Below are 22,335 nucleotides of genomic sequence, written 5' to 3' on the forward strand. Positions count from 1 at the left end.
ATGTTTTCGATAAAGATGATATCTGGGTATAATTAAGTTTAAATTTAATATTTTGGTTTCCAATTTATATTACCATGCTTGAAAGGGAATACATTTTAGTAAAAAAGTTTTTTTAATTGTTTTATATATTCCGAGTTCGAAAACTAAAGGGAGTTTCGGTTCTTGAAAATAATAAAAGAGTTTCCAAATTCATAAAAATTTATTCTGCATTTTGATGATAAATTAATTTTTATGAAAAATGTAAGGAATTAATATTATTTAAAATGGAGATCTGCAAATCACTGCCCGAATGGTATCGGGCCAAGTTTGGTCTATTTTTAAAAAATAATTTCGGTTCGGGCTGGGTCGGGCCTAATATTAAGAACCGGACCGGGGCGGGTTAAGCTATTTTTAAATATACATTTTGTTAAATAAATTGATATATTTTAAAATTCTTGCAAGAAATAATGCTCTACAATTTTATTTGTATAATATTTTTTTTACAATCAAAAAAATATTAAGTTTTTTATATTTAAATAAATTCGGGCAGGGCCAGGCTGGGCGGATAAATATTTTTTATTTCGGGTTGGATTTTCAGAGACAAATAAAAAAAGGAATTTGTTTGATATCGGGGCTGGACAGGGTAAATTTTTTAAAAAAATTCGGGCGGCCGATCTTGAAAAATTACAGATCACTACACTTTACCCAGATGCCTTATTGTTATGTTTATAGTTCAAATCTATATTCATTCATAGGATGAACCTGTCATTTTATTAATTGTATTTTGTTTATTTATAATTTTAAAAAATTAGGGAGAGTTTTATTTTTATGGAATAATTTTAAATTGGAAATTATATTCAATACTAGTTGATAACCCGTCAAGAATGACGGTAATAATAAAATCTTGAACTATTTATATGAATTTTTTTTAAATACATTTTTTTATATAAAATAAATGACAAATTTTGGTGATTATTTATTCATTTTATTAAATTTGTAAAATATATGAAATTGTAATAAAAAATGTAGTGTAGATATTGATAAATTGGTATTGTATGTCATTTCCAGAGTTCAAATATTGTTGAGATAAAATTTTTATACTGGCATATTTTGGGGTGGTGGTATGAGATAAATGTATTGGCTAAATATAATATAAATTAATTTGTTAAATCTAAATTATAATAAGTATTTAGGATTAGTGAAGGAGATTAATTTTTCTGGCATGAGAAGATATTGATAAATAGGTATTTTATACTATTTGCAGAGCTCCCTATTGTGGTTGAGATAAAAATAATTTATAAAAATTAATAAATTTTACTTTGATTGAATATAAATACTAACGCTAAAATTAATATGAGATAAATGTTTATTTTTCAATTGGCTAAATATAATTTAATTTGCTATTTTAACTTTAATAATATTCATTCTTATCATAATTTGAGGTGAGGTTAGTTTTCTTTTTAATATAACACAATAAGATCTAAATTATATAAATAAATCGAAATATCAAATAAATAACATCATTGGCGTACGCAGCGGGAAAAAGCCAAAAAATGCAGATGCTGGATATATTTTTCAAAAATATTATTGTTTATATTAATTTATATTTGTTAATATTTATTCGTATCTCATATTAAATATATATTTAATTACATTTATTATCACATAAAGTTATTTTATCAATTAATTTCGATTTCAAGTTTTCCGGCGTAATATTTACATATTATTTTCAAATTTTTAGTGGCGTAATATTTATCTACCATTTTCAAATTTCTAGTCAAATAATAATTATTTCTGAAACTTCTGGTCCAACAGGGAAAAAGAAATTGCAACCTTGTCCAACGAGATAGAGTCTCTGCCATCAAGCAGTAACAGCTTTTAAGGACAATTATTTGATATTACTGAAATATCATAATGGCCTGAAAGAAATATTTCCTCAGAAGCAAGAAAATTATTGGATTCAATGCTTATTCCAAATTTTATTTCTCATTAGAATGTATTATTTAATTATACAACTATTTTAAGTATTACTTTTCAAAAACATGACATTGACTTGATTAAGAAGATGAGAATAGCGGAGAGCATTTTATCAGAACTCAAGGAAATGAGGGCTAATGTTGATGAAGAATTTCATATTTTATATTTTATTGTTGAGTCAAAAGCAGAGCTATACGTGTATAATATTTGTCTCCCTCGACTTGTAGCAAGGCAAGCTCATCGTTAAAACATTAATATAGGATCAGAGAGTATATCTTAGATACAGATACATTTATAACCCAAATAAATGAATTTTTAATTCATCATGCAGCACTTACATCTGCAAATATCACTTCCACAAAAGCCTTCCCAACCTTTTTCAGATGGTGAAAGAAAAAAATATATTTGTTAGATTTTTATTATGAAAATGTTAAGGTATCTTATGATGCCTTACTAGCTGAATAAATATGTTTATAAGATTAACTATGGTTGATATAGTCCCAAAAAATGGTTTATAAACTCTTCACATTAGTAAACTAATGAGAGAACATTCTCTTTTTTTAAAAAGAATAACAGAGGCCTTGCAGAGTATCATTTGCAGGGCACGACCCGGATTTTTTTAAAGATTTTTTACGGCCCTGGTTTTTTTTTTAAATTTTAAGGCCCGGCCCGGCTTTTTTTAAAAATTTTTTTAGCCCCGGCTCGGCTTTTTTTTTAAAATTTTCAGGCCCGGACCGGATTATTTTAAAATAAATCATATTTATTATTGATTTTTATAACTAATAATAACTATTTCAAATATAGGCTGTTTTTAAAAATACAGCTCGGCCTGGGTGTTTTTTTAAAAATAATTCAGGCCCGGCTTGGGTGTTTTTTAAAAAAATGATCCGGGCCGGGTGTTTTTTAAAAAAATTCAGGTCCGGGCCAGGTGTTTTTAAAAAAAAATTTCGGAATACTGTCCGGCCCAGGGGCCCGGCCTGCAGGTCACTGAAGAATATACCAAGAAGTACAGCATGTGAAAGTAGATTGAAAGGTTTGGATCTTTTGAATATTCATAGGCATTTGACGACAAGCAAGGATGAGATAATTGAAAAATTAGCTCAATCCCAACGAAGATTGGATTTTACATTGTAAATATATAACATACAAAATACAATTATTCCTAAGAAACCTTTTGTGTAAAGGTTCAAAAAATTCAAATTTCTATTTTGGGTCATTTAAGTGATTCTTTACATATAATTTTTTTATAATCCACATTAATTATCGTGTATTAGGAATAGTTATTAGTCCTAATAAATTTATCCTTGATATTTTTAAAAAACAATAATATTTCTTAAAAAATTTTATTACCCCTATAAAACTCTATATTCGATTTAAATTATAATGTTTCTTACAGCAAGTAGCAATAATAATAATGATAAATTAAAAAATGAATAAAAAGGAGATTTTTTCTCTTATATTAAACCATTTTGAAAAAAAAGATTTAAAATATTAAACCCAAGAATTATGAAAAATGTTTAACTCATGGATTTGGCCATACGGGGGGGGGGGGTATGTTAAATTACAGAGCTTATAGTTAACTTGGAATATATCAGGGATAGGAATCCTCATATTGTACTTTGGCTGCGGAACCCAGGAGAATAAGAATTTGGAAAATATTTTTTAAAATTCTTTTAAAATACTATATATATAATTACTCGTATACATATATTCAAATAAGAAATAACAGATAAAATATTTATTAAGATTCATAAATAATCAAGAAAATGCCCGAAAATATATATTCTTCGCTTTCATTTAATTTAAAATCGAAATCATCACACCCGTCCAGATTAGTTTTCATTTAATATTCAATATTTTTGAAATAAATTTTTAATCACTTTAAATGGGAAGTTATTGACAATACAATGCCATTATTTATCATTTGAAAAAAAATCGAAATTGTGAGAAGGAAATAAATTTTTTATGATCAATCATATGATTTTCCAATTAGTTAATCTTTGATAAAATACTTTTAATATAAAATCTGGCTCGATTTGGGTATATTCGTTTTCTTTTTTTAAAAAATTTCTATTCCCGGCCTAGAGTGTGAAATTTAGAAGTATTTTTTGCTCATTAGTATAAAATATATTTATTTTGACCTATCTGTATGCAAAATTATCGCCTTTTAATTAGCAAAATTCCCCCTCTCCCCTATCCCCTCATGAAATTTTTTTTGCTCAGTCCCTTAAAATTTTTTTGCGAACTTGCTTTGATTAAGCATAACACTTAACGTTGATTTATACGATATAGTAAAGTTTTTGTCAGTTTTTTTCAACAGGGAATCATTGTTTGCTTAATTTTAGTCGTTTTTTTTTCATTTTTGCGGATTACTAAATCAATTGAATAAAGTCTTTAGAACTAGCAAGGTAATCTTCACTTAACAAAAACCAAAATGATAAATTAATCTATTTGAGAGGCTAAGCGGTGATTATTTGGTATTAGTTTTGCACGTGCTTCGAGAGAAATTGTAAAATTTTATACCAAATATTTTTTAATATCGATAATTTTCATATGTCAATATGTTTCATAAATTTCAATGAATATCATAATTGTCGATAATTTTGAAAGATTTTGATATTTTATTCTTTGACAAAAAATAGTTAGGTAATAATTAGTTTTTCTCAAATTTTTATGGGTAGAAAGACTGGGGCATTTTGTAGAAAAAAAAACATAGATTAAACTTATCAACTAATACCTCTAACGGTATACTCTGATTACTAACTCCTCTCCTAATATAGATATCAGAGGTCCGTCTTAAACCGGTCCCCGCTCATGAAACTATTATATCCTGCCCAACCTATGATAATTTTTTTTGTACGAGTCACCCTGCTGTGCCCATAAAAAAATCATTAAATTCATTTATAAATTTTGACAGCAGGGTAAGAATAAAATTTCCTTTATTTAACCACACTTTCCAAAACATTAAATTTAAATTCTTGCACATATCCAGCCTAGGACGTTTTTTGCCAGACCGACTTCAAAGATTAAAGTTGGACCGTGTAGATATTTAATATGTACCTGAGTTTATTTTCTAAATAATTTAAATTCTTTTAATTGGAACTTTAGTGGTCACAAGAAAGTTGGCTAAATTAGGAACCAATGTACGCTGGGAATAAAGCTAGGGCCCGTTGGAATACCTAAAAGTTTAGTTTAACTCACGTGAATAATTATTTTGCATAACAAATATAAATGAAAATCAAGTAAAATAAGTAAGCTTTCTATATATGCCCAATAAACATTAAAGTAAAAAATAAAGTGCTTAAAAATTTTTAAAATAATTAAGAACAATCATTAAAATTTTAGATAATGTTCAACAAAAGTTCGCATGTTTCCCATCCATCCTTGAAAATTGATCAGGATCTTGGTATTAATAAAAAGACCGATTTATTTTATAAATAAGAAAATATTATACCTTTTGGAGGTATTTATTTTAATATAAATAAATGTATAAAAACTTAATTATATTATATCATGGTTATTCATTATCATTAACAAAATAATTTTAATATAAATTTTTTTGCTGTGATGCTTTTCAGCAAACTCCACCCCCAGCCCCCCCCCCCCCCCAAAAAAAAAATAAAAAAATAAAATCTTCTATTACGAGTAACATGAGTTTTTTTAAGTAATGTACATTGCAATTCTCAACATGGTAAACTTGTTAATTCAAATGAATCATCTTTGATAAATAGATAATTAATTAAAGAGTATGTCATTTATATACCTCTTGTATCTAAAATTAAAAAAATATTAAAACAATTTAAAAGCTGAATATTTCTACACTAAAATAAATTTAATTTAATCAATTGTTTATTTTGCAATAGATATTTTTTTAGTTTGTATCTAAAAGATTAAACAAAATATTTATTATGTCGTCAGATATTTTAGCTACACAAACAAGGTATACACAAATTTACAGGGTTGCATGTGTTTTATTTGGTGATATAATAAAAACAAAAACTATTAAGTGGTATAATAATAAGTTTGAAGTGTTTAAAAAAACAGAAATACCACATTTATGTATTAGGAAAAAAATAGTTTAAGTGAATATTTTTTCAAATTTTTACAATAATTTTTTAAAAAAAAGTAACATAAGAATTTACCTATGAAATTTTTCTAGAATATCATATGTAATTGGAAAATTAATTTTTTGGAAGATTTGGAAGTGTAATACTGTATTGTAGTATTTAATGATCTTTATTTCAGATTCTATGAACCTTAAATTTCAATATTGATCATAAAGACTTATACTAAGTTTTAAAAAATCAGCCCCCACCTTTAAAGTAATTAACTTATATTGCAGATAAATGTAATGCCATTCGTTTTTTTCTATAGAAAGGCGCTCAGAAGAACGAAATATAAAAATTATCAACCAAAGAATATTTTATTTTGTATATATTATAATAATCTATAATTACAAATACAAACACAATAATAATAATTTACACAATGATTTAATTTTGTAAGAAAATATTATATTTTTAAATTGCATTCTCGTTTAGTTTTGAGTGTTCCGAAATTGGCATCTTTATTTTTATATAAATAGAGAAATGATAAAAATATATTTAAAATATTATATAAATTTATATTACCTTTAATTGATTGGTTGTCCCCGAAAACCAAGTTCAAATCATGCATATGATTATAATAGTTTGTAAAATCGTACGGAATGTACTGATTTAATATCGAAGTAACATTATTTATGATTTGATTTCTATTGTTTGGCCTTTAGACCTATATTTGTTTTTCATGACCCCGAAAAAGTTTTCAATAGGATTTAATTGAGGTGAATATGGCGGAAGATATTCAATTCGATTTTTATAGCTATCAATAAGATGACACTTGTGTATTGCGGCATTATCCATAATGATAACTGCATCATTTGGAAGAATTGTACTAATTCTCTCAGATAATCAAGGAAAAGCAACCCATTAAAGGGCCCTTCAATAATTCGATAGGTTATAAGGCCACCAATTCCTATTGTACATAAAATGCTAACGTTCTTGCCTTTGGAAGGTGGAACTATCATAGTTGGTGTGGCATTGTAGGGGGCCCAAGCATACACAGTTACAATATGTAGGTTTATGCTTATTTCATCCAGGAAGAACATTTTTTCCATAGGAATGTTTAGCATTTTAAGGCAATAAGCCTGGCGAATGCGAATTACTCCTGGTGTATTTCGTCGATCGGGCTCTCCAGACATTTTTTTAATATATTTTCGGATGGTCCCCTTATTTTTTGGGAAACCTGGAGGCAAATTTTCTATGATATCTTTGATAGTCGAGGTGTTGTTATCCATTAAAATATTTATAACCTTTCTTTCGATTTCGGATGTGTCCTTTTTTTACATCCCTTTTTTTGAATTTGATATTGCTTCAATGGCCCCCCTATAAACTCTGGAAAAGTTTCTTGCCTTAATTTGTTAACCGAGGCTATTGACATATCAATATGTCTGGCAATGTCCTTTATTTTCATTCTTTCCATTTCAGGCTGGGACAACAATTTGGCTATATGTCAATTTTCTCTTTATTCCAGCAATTATATTTTCTTTTTGGGTTTTGAATTGCCGGTGAGTTTATAGGGTTTATTATAGTAAAATTGGCACTTATAGCAAATTGCGAAAATGATGTGGAAAAGGAATGATTAGATAAAAAGGAATTATTATTATATAAAGAAGAATTTCTAAAACTATTATTGTTATTATTGGTTAAAATATTATTAATATTAAACATTTTAAATTTAAAAAATTATTTTTTTGTAATTAAAAGGTTTTATGAAAATTTTTTATTAATTGTTAAATTTTTTTCCTAATACATAAATGTGGTAACACTTCAAACTTATTATTATACCACTTAATAGTTTTTGTTTTTATTATATCACCAAATAAAACACATGCAACCCTGTAACTTAATTTAAAACTAAATAGCTCTGATTAAGTTTATAGATATATTTCAAAAAACATATGTGATGCATAATTTGCTATTTATCGTAAATATGCTTAAATAATTATTTTCAGTGAAATTCATGTGAATTGCAAATTGAATGCAAAAAGAAGTAAACAACTTAAGTTTGAATTGTAATTTAAAAATTTATTGAAACAAAAAATGAGAAGATAATATTTACATAAATGTAAACGACTTGTTTAAATATTTTTAAAAAAACATGTTTACTTCTACTTTATTTTTTTTAACTATATTAAGAATAAGACATGTTAAATTGAAATTCTAAGAATAAAAAATTCCTAAAAGTTGAGAACAGAAAAAAATACCGAATGCTCGGATCAACTACTGATACTCAGATAAAACGGAAATAGTAAGAATAAATATTGCCTACATTCTTGTAAAATAAATTGGGAAATGCTAAGATTTACAAGATAATAAGCATCGCCCCCTAACCCAACAATTAATCTTATTTGCTAACGGCAAAAATTATTCGATTATGATTGATTTTCGTAAAGGAATTTTTTTGGGTGCTTCGCCCCTCAAACTCCCCTTTTTCATTACGGATATAATTTTCAAACATTTATTTATAAAAATAATGTAGAGGGAATTTTTGAAATAAGTTTTAATGTTATTCTAATATAAATTCAAGGACAAGGGTATCCAATAAAAAAGGGAATTCAATTTCTTGATTTTGAAATTACTTTTTTGGCATAACACATACAGTGTTATGAGTATTTAATTTAACATATTAACGACTTAATTTAAACACATGCATATATAATTATAATCTTTACAAATGAACAACAAAAGAAATAATTTAATTATACATGAATAGGTTTAAATTTAATCCTCAATATGTGTCATTAAATCATCACAACACTGTAATATTTTTAAATAAAAATTTTCATAATCATAATTTTAATTTAGTGTGGGAGATTTTGTGGATGTTTTTGGGTTATATCTAGGAAATTTCAAAATCTGTTAGAATTATGGTAATTAAGAGTGTGGTAGATCTTGACTTTTTTAAAAAAAATTGGTAGTCTACTAGTCAATGTGATATATAAACCTGGCAACCATTTTTGTTAAGCTAGTCTAGTATTATAATGATTTCTGATTTTTGTCCTTTCATAATTTAAAATTTTGTAGATTATGTTTCATTGGCGTACGCAGCGGGGGGGCAGGGGGACAACCCCCCCCCCCCCCCCCCCCCACCAAATCCAAAATGCAGATGCCGGACATATTTTTATGATAATTTAATAAACAAAAGCTGTGAACTGATGATTTCCTCAAAAGAATCAATTCAAAAGAGGGATATGATTCCCATTTCATCAATAATTGATAAAAATAGGGTTAAAATTGCAAAAGAAAATAGAGGCAAGATAAAACTAACTATTGAGGCTATTTTATATTGTGGCTTGCAAGGCCTAGCACTTCTTGGCCACAAGGATTCAGGAAGATTAAATTTTAATAATAATGATAACGAAGGTAATTTCCGTGGACTTTTAAAATTTAAAGCATTAGGAGATCCTGTATTAATGGAGAACCTCATTAGTACCAATAAAAATGCTACTTATCTCAGCCCTAGGATATAAAATGAGATAATTGATATTTGCAACAATATCATTTTAGAAAAATTGATTGTTGAAATCAATTCTGCCCCATGCTTCTCAATTTTGGCAGATGAGACCACGGACATTTCTGGCATTGAGCAGATGTCGTTGTGTGCGCGATATGTAGATACTCATAAAAACATTATCAAGGAAATGTTTCTCCAATTTATTCCTGTTTCAAGCATGACTGGGTCTGCTTTAGCTGATGTAATATTTGTGAATCTTAAAAAATTAAAAGTAATAATCAATCTTATTATATAATTATTATAAAAAATATAGCTAAATATAAATATGATACGTGAGCAAGGGTATGGTGGAGCACGTGCAATGAGTGGACAATTCAATGGCCTTCAGGCATTTATTTAAAAAAAATGCCCAACAGCTATATATGTCCACTGTGCTGCTCATTCACTCAACTTAGCAATATCGGATTCATGTTCTTTACCATTGATATCAAATTGCTTAGGTTTTTAATTATTAAATTAAATTTTTTATATTTATATCAGGTAAAATATCTAGCATCTATGAGATGTTTAGATACCCAAAGCATCAAAATATTTTGAACAGAATTATATCTGAAACTCCTTGCCCAACAAGGAGGAAAAAATTGCAAAAAGCTTGTCCAACAAGATGGAGTCTTCGACATCAAGCAGTAACAGCTTTTATCGAGTTAGAAGAGCCGATTATTAATGCTCTTATAGAAATATCACAATGACTGAAAAAGATATTTCTTCAGAAGCAAGCAAGTTACTGGATTCAATACTTATACCAAATTTTTTTTTCGAAATTTTTTTTTCGCATTAGAATGTATTAATAAATTATTTAATTATACAACTATTTTATGTAATACTTTTCAAAAACCTGATATTGATTTGATTAAGATGATGAGAATAGCAGAGACAATTTTATTAGAACTCAAAGAAATTAGAGCTAATGCTGATGAGGAATTTTATATGTTAATGTTGAATCAAAAGCAGAGCTATACGAGTTCAATATTTGTCTCCCTCGACTTACAGTAAGGTAAACTTATCGTCCAAATATTAATATAGGGTCAATAGAAGAATATTATAAAATAAATGTCTTTATACCTCTTTTGGATACATTTATAACCCAAGCAAATGAAAGGTTTTTAATTTATCAAGAAACTCTTATCAATCTGCAGATATTACTTCCGCAAAAGCTTTCTGAACCTTTTTCAGATGGTGATAGAAAAAAAATAAAATATTTGGAAGATTTTTATCATGAAGACATTAATGTATCTCATGATGCTTTATTAGCTGAATGCCAACTATGGTATAAAAGATTAACTATGGTTGATATAGTTCCAAAAAATGCTATGATGCTTTGCATAATTTCAAACATCTTTTAGATTATTTTTCCAATATATTGAAATTATTATATATATTAGCAACTCTTCCCATTAGTACTGCAACTAATGAGAGAACATTCTCTTCTTTAAGAAGATTAAAAACTTACCTAAGAAGTACAACTTCTGAAAGTAGGTTGAATGGTCGGCCCTTTTGAATATTCATATGCATTTGACGCCAAACATGGATGAGAATTGAAAAATTAGCCCTCCCAACGAAGATTGGATTTTACATTATAAAAATATAATGTTTCTATAATATTTTTTGTGCTATCATTTTTTAATGTCTTATATATTTTTCTTTTACATAAAAAATATAATTATTCATATTTCCAACATTAAGATTTTTATTATGGATTATTTATTTTATAGTCATCATATCCTGGTTATATCCACTTAATATTTTATAATTCAGATTTGTTTAAAGTATTTATATGCCGCCGGTTATATTCGTTTAATATTTTTTAAATCAAATTTATTTTTATACATCGGTTTATATAATTAATTTTTTATAATTCATATTAATTTAAATTTGTATATTAGAAATAGTTATTAGTCCTAATAAATTTATGCTTGATATTTTTAAATAACAATAATTTTATTTTAAAAAATTTTAATTATCCCCCCCCCCCCACACCAAATTCCTGCGTACGCTACTGTTATGTTTACTAGGCTTTGCAGTGTTGTGTATGATGGTAAACATGTTCATATTTTTAATTTATTTGCATATAAAATTATTTGACTTGCAAATATTTTTTTACAATAACATATTTATATATGTTAGCGGCAATGTGAAATATACGGCAATGTATACATTGCCGGAATATTTTCGGCAATGTGAGGTAGTGGTAGGCAGGGTAATTTTGTTATTTCGGCAATTACATTGCCGGGTTAAATCAGGCAATGTGTAATTTTTGTAATATTATATTATTAATAATTTTTTAAAATTAATTATATTTTAATTTGTTTTATTTTTAAATTTAATATTTTTTTTTCAATATATATTTTTTTCAATATATATTTTTTTCCGCAAGGTCTAAAAGTCGAAAGGCTGCATGATACGAAAGGCTAAAAAATATTATTGAAAATAAAAATAACAAAGAAAATGATTAATGTGTAATTTGATTGATTTATTGCTTTTTTTACGAGAAAAATATTATAATAATATTACATTATAATATATTAAAAAAATGGAAATTTTAAAATCTTTTCAATTTTTTTATTCATTCTTTGAAATAAATTGCGGTTTTAATTTTATTTAATTTTATTAATTTTTAATTTATATTTTTAATTAAATTATATTTATTTATTTTAAAAAAATGGAATATAATATATTAAAAAAATGGAAATTTTAAGATCTTTTCAATTTTTTTATTAATTCTTTGAAATAAATTGCGGTTTTATTTTTATTTTTATTTAATTTTTAATTTTTATTTTTAATTAAATTATATTTGGTTATTTTAAAAAAATGGATTATAATATTTCAATTTTTTTATTAATTCTTTGAAATAAATTGCGATTATAATTTTATTTAATTTCATTAATTTATATTTTTAATTAAATTATATTTGGTTATTTTAAAATAATGGAATTTTTAAAATTATATGTATATTCTATTTAAGTTTTTTTCAAAACTAAATTGATAGTAAGTATAACGATATTGTGAGTACTGGATTAGGGAAAAGGCTAAAATCTTATATGCAATTTTGAATATTTTTATATCATTCTACTCAGATTTAAATTTCCTATTCAATTATGCTTAGATGTATTTTTTTACGTTTCCGGTTCAAAAAATAACATTTTTGTCGCGAAAACGTTCGAAGGGAAAAGGCTAACATCTTAAGTTTAATTTTATAAATTTTTATATCATTGAACTCAGAATTAAATTTCCTATCTAAATATGCTTTGATGTATTTTCTTACGTTATCGGTTCAAAAAATAAATTTTAATAATTTTTTTGTGGTAAAAACGTTGGAAGGGAAAAGGCTAACATCTTATATGCAATTTTGTTTATATCATTCTACTCAGAATTAAATTTCCTATCCAATTATGCTTAGATGTATTTTTTTACGTTTCCGGTTCAAAGAATAACATTTTTGTCGCGAAAACGTTCGAAGGGAAAAGGCTAACATCTTAAGTTTAATTTTATAAATTTTTATATCATTGAAATCAGAATTAAATTTTCTATCTAAATATGCTTTGATGTATTTTTTTACGTTATCGGTTCAAAAAATAAATTTTAATAATTTTTTTGTGGTAAAAACGTTGGAAGGGAAAAGGCTAACATCTTATATGCAATTTTGAATATTTTTATATCATTCTACTCAGAATTAAATTTCCTATCCAATTATGCTTAGATGTATTTTTTTACGTTTCCGGTTCAAAAAATAACATTTTTGTCGCGAAAACCTTCGAAGGGAAAAGGCTAACATCTTAAGTTTAATTTTATAAATTTTTATATCATTGAACTCAGAATTAAATTTTCTATCTAAATATGCTTTGATGTATTTTTTTACGTTATCGGTTCAAAAAATAAATTTTAATAATTTTTTTGTGGTAAAAACGTTGGAAGGGAAAAGGTTAACATCTTATATGCAATTTTGAATATTTTTATATCATTCTACTCAGAATTAAATTTCCTATCCAACTATGCTTAGATGTATTTTTTTACGTTTCCGGTTCAAAAAATAACATTTTTGTCGTCGCGAAAACGTTCGAAGGGAAAAGGCTAACATCTTAAGTTTAATTATATAAATTTTTATATCATTGAACTCAGAATTAAATTTCCTATCTAAATATGCTTTGATGTATTTTTTTACTTTATCGGTTCAAAAAATAAATTTTAATAATTTTTTTGTGGTAAAAACGTTGGAAGGGAAAAGGCTAACATCTTATATGCAATTTTGAATATTTTTATATCATTCTACTCAGAATTAAATTTCCTATCCAATTATGCTTAGATGTATTTTTTTACGTTTCCGGTTCAAAAAATAACATTTTTGTCGCGAAAACGTTCGAAGGGAAAAAGCTAACATCTTAAGTTTAATTTTATAAATTTTTATATCATTGAACTCAGAATTAAATTTCCTATCTAAATATGCTTTGATGTATTTTCTTACGTTATCGGTTCAAAAAATAAATTTTAATAATTTTTTTGTGGTAAAAACGTTGGAAGGGAAAAGGCTAACATCTTATATGCAATTTTGTTTATATCATTCTACTCAGAATTAAATTTCCTATCCAATTATGCTTAGATGTATTTTTTTACGTTTCCGGTTCAAAAAATAACATTTTTGTCGCGAAAACCTTCGAAGGGAAAAGGCTAACATCTTAAGTTTAATTTTATAAATTTTTATATCATTGAACTCAGAATTAAATTTTCTATCTAAATATGCTTTGATGTATTTTTTTACGTTATCGGTTCAAAAAATAAATTTTAATAATTTTTTTGTGGTAAAAACGTTGGAAGGGAAAAGGCTAACATCTTATATGCAATTTTGAATATTTTTATATCATTCTACTCAGAATTAAATTTCCTATCCAATTATGCTTAGATGTATTTTTTTACGTTTCCGGTTCAAAAAATAACATTTTTGTCGCGAAAACGTTCGAAGGGAAAAGGCTAACATCTTAAGTTTAATTTTATAAATTTTTATATCATTGAACTCAGAATTAAATTTCCTATCTAAATATGCTTTGATGTATTTTTTTACGTTATCGGTTCAAAAAATAAATTTTAATAATTTTTTTGTGGTAAAAACGTTGGAAGGGAAAAGGCTAACATCTTATATGCAATTTTGAATATTTTTATATCATTCTACTCAGAATTAAATTTCCTATCCAATTATGCTTAGATGTATTTTTTTACGTTTCCGGTTCAAAAAATAACATTTTTGTCGCGAAAACGTTCGAAGGGAAAAGGCTAACATCTTAAGTTTAATTTTATAAATTTTTATATCATTGAACTCAGAATTAAATTTCCTATCTAAATATGCTTTGATGTATTTTTTTACGTTATCGGTTCAAAAAATAAATTTTAATAATTTTTTTGTGGTAAAAACGTTGGAAGGGAAAAGGCTAACATCTTATATGCAATTTTGAATATTTTTATATCATTCTACTCAGAATTAAATTTCCTATCCAATTATGCTTAGATGTATTTTTTTACGTTTCCGGTTCAAAAAATAACATTTTTGTCGCGAAAACGTTCGAAAGGAAAAGGCTTACATCTTAAGTTTAATTTTATAAATTTTTATATCATTGAACTCAGAATTGAATTTCCTATCTAAATATGCTTTGATGTATTTTTTTAAGTTATCGGTTCAAAAAATAAATTTTAATAATTTTTTTGTGGTAAAAACGTTGGAAGGGAAAAGGCTAACATCTTATATGCAATTTTGAATATTTTTATATCATTCTACTCAGAATTAAATTTCCTATCCAATTATGCTTAGATGTATTTTTTTACGTTTCCGGTTCAAAAAATAACATTTTGTCGCGAAAACGTTCGAAGGGAAAAGGCTAACATCTTAAGTTAAATTTTATAAATTTTTATATCATTGAACTCAGAATTAAATTTCCTATCTAAATATGCTTTGATGTAATTTTTTACGTTATCGGTTCAAAAAATAAATTTTAATAATTTTTTTTTGGTAAAAACGTTGGAAGGGAAAAGGCTAACATCTTAAGTTTAACTTTAGGTATTTTTATATCATTAAACTCAGAAGAAACTGATATAATTAGCTTTGTGAATCGCTATGGATAATCGTTGACGAAGAAAAAAACCCTCTCGTGGTTCTTCTGAGAGTTTGCTGATTTGTGATCCTAAGTTTTTGAAAAATGCTAAGGCGAGTTTGCCGAAGGTGCCAAGAGTGGTTGATATGATTGGGATGAATTTGATATAATCATAACAAACCTACTGTGCGACCAACACTATACATAATGAATTTTAGCGTTCTTATTTCTGGGAGAGAAAGTTATATTAATTACCGTATATTCATTTAATTATGAATGTTGGGTAATAATATAGAGGACAAATAGGCACTTGAAGGGATATCCCAAATCATTTATTTCCCCATCTTATTAACCTTTTCAAATATTTTCGTAAAATTCAGGTATTTTAGCCCTGTCATTTTATCCCAAAAAATTTCCACCTTCTGTTTGAAATCAAATTAACAATAAAAAAATTTGTCAATATATTTGAGTAAGATTTTATTAAGAAAATTAATTTCAATTATTCGAATCGAATGCAATGGTAGATTTTATTATTCGTACGAATTCAAACATTATTCGATTCTAATTTATTTGTTTATTATAATTTTTTTTTCTAAATTGTTGAAAATATTATTTACTTCCATACAAAATCACCGACATAATTATTCTTTCATATTTTTAATTATTATCCGTCTGAAAAAAATGTTTTTTTATTTATTCTCTTACAATAAAAACTCTAAATTTATAAACAAAAAAAATAAAACAATAAAACGACTCCATTAGCATCCTTCCATATTCCTTAACTGGCTTACCTAAAAATTTACTATCCTTATTAATTATGGATATTGAAAAATTAATTAATAAGTAAGTAAAATTAATTTTATATTTCATATAATAAATACTATATATAATTTTTTCGGGGTTTATTTTCTAAATACCAAAATTTTCATCATTTCTTTAAGATTATCTAGATGTCCAACAGAGGATAATGCCAATGCTATATTGACTAAAATTTCGGCTTACGGAGAGTCTTTACCCCATCGTTTCCCTCAATTTACTGGCACACAAGATACAACAGCTGAAGAGATCTTAAGATTGACACAAGCTCAGGTACTTACGCGGTATAATCCATTAAAGGTAATATAATATAATTTATGACTATTTATATACTACTATTTTTGTATATTATATATTATTATTTTGCCCTTTTATAAAGGTTTTGTTCCATTTCGGTTTTTTTTGAAAAAATTCATATCGGTTCGGTTCGGTTCGGTTCGGTTTATAATTTATAACGGTTCTTATCGGTTTGTTCCGGTTCTTATAAATTTGATTTTAAAAAAAATTTAATCATAAACCATATATATTAATATTAGAGAAAAATCTTTTTAATTTATATTTTTATAATTTCTTATTTAATTTAACTACGATAATCAAATAGATATTTTTATTAATGGGTCGAGATATATAGCTGAGCCAAAACGACATTTTTCAAATTTATTTTATTGCAGAATAGAAACTAAAAGTATGGCAAAAAATTTCTTCAAGGAAAATTCAAATTTCAAATTTAGGTTAATGGTTTAAAATTAATTATTTTTTAAAACCGTTTTGAACCGTTTAAACCGGTTTAAAATATTTATAACAGTTCGGTTCGCTCTTTTTATATTTTCTTTATAACGGTTCGGCTACGGTAACGGTTCATAAAATTATAACGGTTAATTCCGGTATGGCGGTTCGGTTCGAAACCCTGATTTTTATAATATAGCTTTTCTAGCTACTTAAGACGGTAATTATATATACATCAACTAAATATTAAGTTTATATATTATATTACCCATATGTAATTATAAATTTCATTTATAAAAGGTTGATTCAGATGGTAATTGTGCATATAGAGCTGTATCTTTGGGTCTTTTTGGAGATGAAAAGTATCATCTATACATCAGACTTGTGGCCGGAATAGAAATGATTCTTTTTAGACATATATACGACACCAAAGATCCCATGTATGAAATCATTATTAGTAATTATATTATAATAAGTAGTTATGACAATTTATTAAGTGATATTTTAAGAATAGGAGGTTGGGCCGAGACAATGCATTTATACGCTATAAGTGCTGCCATTAATTTACCAATTTCTACTTTTTATCCTCCTGTTAATGGCAATCTTTTAATGGAAAACCCCTATACAATGAAAATATATGGACGGGGTGTTAGAAAACAAACCCCGTCTAAATTAGTACTAATGTGGTCCAGTTGTTCTGAAATTTATAACTTAAATGATATATTTAACCATTTTGCTTTGTTAAAACCCATTTTATCGGCCCAACCACCTTTTGAAGATGTAAAGATTAAGAAAGATAATATTTTTAATGATAAAAACAATAATTCCTTTATTATAGATGAGTCTACACAAGATATATCTTATGAAATAATAGAGAATAATTTCGTCGATTTTGATTTATCTTTACCTATTAATAATATAAAAAATCTATCTTTTAATAATTCTTCTGATTTAAGTGTTAATGATAATTATAATTTAGGCGATTTAGATTCAACTTTATCTTTACCTCATAATGATATAAAAAATGATACTTTTGTTGTTAATGAAAATAATAACGATATGTCTTGTGTAGATTCTGATTCAGATATAACATTATCTATACCATTTAATAATATAAATACAATTTCTTATGCAGATGAGTTTAATCAAGATTTATCTTATGACAATATAAGTGACAACTTTTTTAAAAATAAAATATTAAATAATTACGATCCATCTGCGGAAAAATTTTCAATTAATAAAATTTTAAATTTAAACAATAATGAAATTATAATTAATAATCAAAATTACGGTAAATTTTTAAATGTATTAGATGCTATAAATATTTTAAAAAATCCAAAAGATATTTTATCAAACATACCTGGAGGTTGTAAAAATAATAAATTTTATTTAATTAATAAAAATAATAATAACTCTACTAAATCTCTTTATTTTGATGATTGTGGGCCTTGGACTGGTTAAATCTCCATTATTAAAATCTTATTATATTCTTGAAAAAAATCATACAATAGGACCTTTAATTTATAAAAATAATGAATTTTTTAAAGATACTAAAATTGAAAATAAACGAATATTAAAATTAATCATACCACGCCCTGATCAAAATAAAATAGCAATTTTACATAGATATTACAGTGTTTTAAAGGCTTCTAAAAATTTTAAAAGAAAAATAAGTTACATTTATCCAATGATAGAATCATCACATTTAATTTTTTATAATTGTTTTCTTGTCGAATATATAGGGACTTATCCAGGGCCCGCTAGTCATGGTAACTTAAAAAAATCTGATAATTCTTATATTCGCACTCCAGCTAGTGTTATTGATAATATTAAAAATTCTATAAATATGCAAAAACCTACTAGATTTATATATAATGATTTAATAAGAAATAATAATATTTTTAATTCACCAAGAAATATTAAACAAATATACAATATTAAAAATAAAATTAATTTATCAAATAAAATTTATCCTAATTTTGCAGATAATATGTTAGAAATTATTAATCAAATTCATACCCACCCCTTTATCCAGGTAATTATACATGATAAAGATAAAGTCCCGTCTTTAATATTATACACTCCTTTTATGATTAAAAATTTAAAATTGATGTGCTCATTTGATAATCAGAGCATTATAGGTATTGATAAAACTTTTAATCTTGGCGATCTTTACGTTACATCTTTAGTTTTTAAGCATAAATGTGTCAGAAGAGCTAAAACTGGTGATTTTCCTATATTTTTAGGTCCAATTTTTTTACATGCGGATTCGGATACGTCTACCTTTTCTAAATTTTTTTCTGAATTAAAATCCGTTTTTTTTAAAAATAAAATAAATATTAATAAATTAATATTCGGTTCTGATGAAGAATTATCTTTAATTAAAAGTTTAAAGCAAGTTTTTGAAAAATCTACCCATTTATTATGTGTTCAGCATCTTAAAAAGAATATTAAATCGTTTTTACAAAATAAGCAAGGTGTGAATGCAACCAAGATAAATAATATAATTTCTAAATTATTTTCAAGAGAGGGTGTAGTCTTTGCAGATAGTGATGAAACATTTAATTATAGAATGGACTCCTTAGTAAAATATTGTGAAAATTTAAATTATAATAAATTTCTTAATTATTTAAATAAATCTAATCTTTTTGAATATGTTTATAATCCCTTAAAAAATAAAATAATTTGTGATTTATGGACCAACAATAATTGTGAGTCTATGAATCATGTTTTTAAATCTATAACAAATTGGAAACATTGCCCTCTTTTAAATTTAATAAATAAATTACACGAAATTACAATCATGCAAAGACACGAATTAGAAAGATCGTTAGTTGGTATGGGAGAATTTTATTTGGCAGATGAATTTAAGAAGTATAAAATAGGTAATAAGTGGAATGAATTAAATATGTATGAACGAGAGAAAGCATTAGATATTTTAATTACAGGTTGTAAAAAAATGAAAAGTAAGTTAATAACTTCAAAAGGAAGAGAATTAAGTTTTTTGAGGCCAAAAGAAAGCAGAAAGAACGAGAAATTTTTAATATTTTAATTTTAATTAATAAATATAATGCTGTATTGTTATTTGATCACTTTATAAATAATTTAAAGTTTTGTTAAATAAATTAAGGGATTCTGTATCTTTTTATGTATAAATACTGTTGTAATAAATAACTTAAAATTCATAAGGTCATATTTAGGTTTCAATTGGGTAAAACCTTCCTATGTCCTGGTCTTGGTATTTTTTTTTTGTTTTTTAACCAAGACCAAAAGCTCTTAATGATAGTTGCCTCCACGTGGCTAAGAGCGGAAACACAAAATATTATTAAATTAATATTTTATGGCTAAAACCAGGGATGCGAACCCGACAAAATTTTAGACCGGGTTCGGTTCGGGTTCGGTTCGGGGTATAAAAAAAAAGTTGGGTTCGGTTCGGGTTCGGTTCAGGGAAATATTTTTGAACCCGGGTTTGGTTCGGGTTCGGTTCGGGTTCAAGAATTTTTGAGTTGATAAAAAAAATTCTATATTTAAATCATAATAAAAAACTAGACATAAATTTGATATAAAAAATAAATTTTTTATTTTATTTATAGGCAAATATAGTTAAAAATACAAAGCATATAGTCATGTATCTTTTAAAAATTTTATTTAGACGTATTAGCATAATATCTTCCAAGAGTTGTTCACTCATCCTCGATCTATGTGGTGAAAGAATGAATTTCAAATGTGAAAAAGATCTTTCAACGCTAACCTATGTTAAATGTATTTATATGTGAAAATATGAAAAATTAACTTGGGTTGCAGGAACAGCAAATAAGATTTTAGATAAAATATATAATTCAGGGTGTTCCAGCTTAGCAGACTCCCAAAAATGCAAAATATTTTCCTTCTTATCTAATCTTATATAATCGCTAAATCCAGTAATTATTGTTCCAATACTTTTCTCAGCAATCGTTGGCCCTCTTTTAAGTATTTTCTCCTGCCTTTCTTTAAGTTATATCAATTTCTCTAAATCATCTTCTTGTTCAATAACTTCATCGGAACTAATATCATCAGATAAAATTGGCGTTGTTAAGCTTTTAATTCGTCTCCATAAATTGACAAGATGTTTTTTCGCACAAACCTTATCATCATCACTAAGTAATACCTGTAATATTTAAGGATTTATATTGTTTATATTTAAATATTTCATAAAATAACAATTTTAATATAAATCTAAAATAATTAATTTACTAAGCTTTTAATTAACCTTGTATCTTGGGCCCAGGTATATGGCAGCTAAGAGAATTTCGTTCTTTATAAACCTTTCTTCTCTGTTCTTAAGACAAGAATATAGTAATTGAGCAAAATGGTTTGGATTTTTTTCCAGTTCGATGCAGCATCTTAACCATGCTGCATAAAAATCTGTCAGTGTTAACTGTTCAGATTGGAATTGTTTGGTTGCGATTTTTAGCGGTTTTTAAATTTCAACAATCGTTATTATCTCTTTCCCATCTTCAGTCAATAAATAATCAGATTGCTCTGTAAAAAAATCTTCGATATTGGATTTTAGTAAAATCAGCCTTTCTAACATATCATGGGTTGAATGCCATCTGTGCCAATCTAACACAGGCTTAGGGAGTTTCATATTTTTTAATAACTTTTGGTAAGTGGGATGTCTTAATTTTAAATTTAGGCTCCTAGCTTTTGCAATGGTTTCCACAATAGGTGATAATTTTATAGCATCTTGAAGTGCCAGCTGAAGTGTGTGCACACCGTACACTATAAATCGGATAGGATATAATAGTTGATAAAAAAGTATTTTGTATATCATCAATATCATATTTATATACATTTACATCCATATTTTCCTCATCTGCTGATTCACTCCTTATATCATAATCAGTTTCAGGTTGCAGGAGCTTTATAGCTCTTAAAAAATTACAACCATTATCAGAAGTAATTGTGTATATTTGTTGAATATTAATTTTAAATTTTAGTAAAGTTTTTAATATATTCTCTTTTATATATTCTCCTGTACATCTCTCTTTCAGCTCTACAATTCCAAGAGCCTCAAATTTATAATGGACTTTGATATAAATTGAATATTTACACCAAGAATTGACCTATCTAGTCGTTGAACTGCATCAACTTTTAAACTTATTAA

General features: G+C 26.0%; 1 protein-coding gene and 1 long non-coding RNA gene across 2 annotated transcripts; one reads left to right on the forward strand and one right to left on the reverse strand.

Annotated features, from left to right (window-relative positions):
* Positions 1 to 16,329: 16,329 nt before the first annotated feature.
* LOC135924815 (uncharacterized) lies at positions 16,330 to 18,650 on the forward strand. Its single transcript, XM_065459937.1, has 3 exons — positions 16,330 to 16,490; positions 16,589 to 16,763; positions 17,490 to 18,650. The coding sequence occupies exons 1-3, from the start codon at positions 16,465 to 16,467 to the stop codon at positions 18,648 to 18,650; spliced, it is 1,362 nt and encodes a 453-aa protein (XP_065316009.1). The 5' UTR covers positions 16,330 to 16,464.
* A 2,208-nt stretch (positions 18,651 to 20,858) lies between these two features.
* LOC135931974 (uncharacterized) lies at positions 20,859 to 21,629 on the reverse strand. The gene is made up of 3 exons (XR_010573233.1): positions 21,439 to 21,629; positions 20,983 to 21,336; positions 20,859 to 20,940 (listed from the first exon to the last, which is right to left on the reverse strand). It is a non-coding gene; the product is annotated as an uncharacterized LOC135931974 (long non-coding RNA).
* Positions 21,630 to 22,335: the final 706 nt, after the last annotated feature.

This window comes from Gordionus sp. m RMFG-2023, chromosome 1 (genome assembly GCF_954871325.1).
Source record: "Gordionus sp. m RMFG-2023 chromosome 1, tfGorSpeb1-WG-v2, whole genome shotgun sequence".
NCBI lineage: Eukaryota > Metazoa > Nematomorpha > Gordioida > Chordodea > Parachordodidae > Gordionus > Gordionus sp. m RMFG-2023.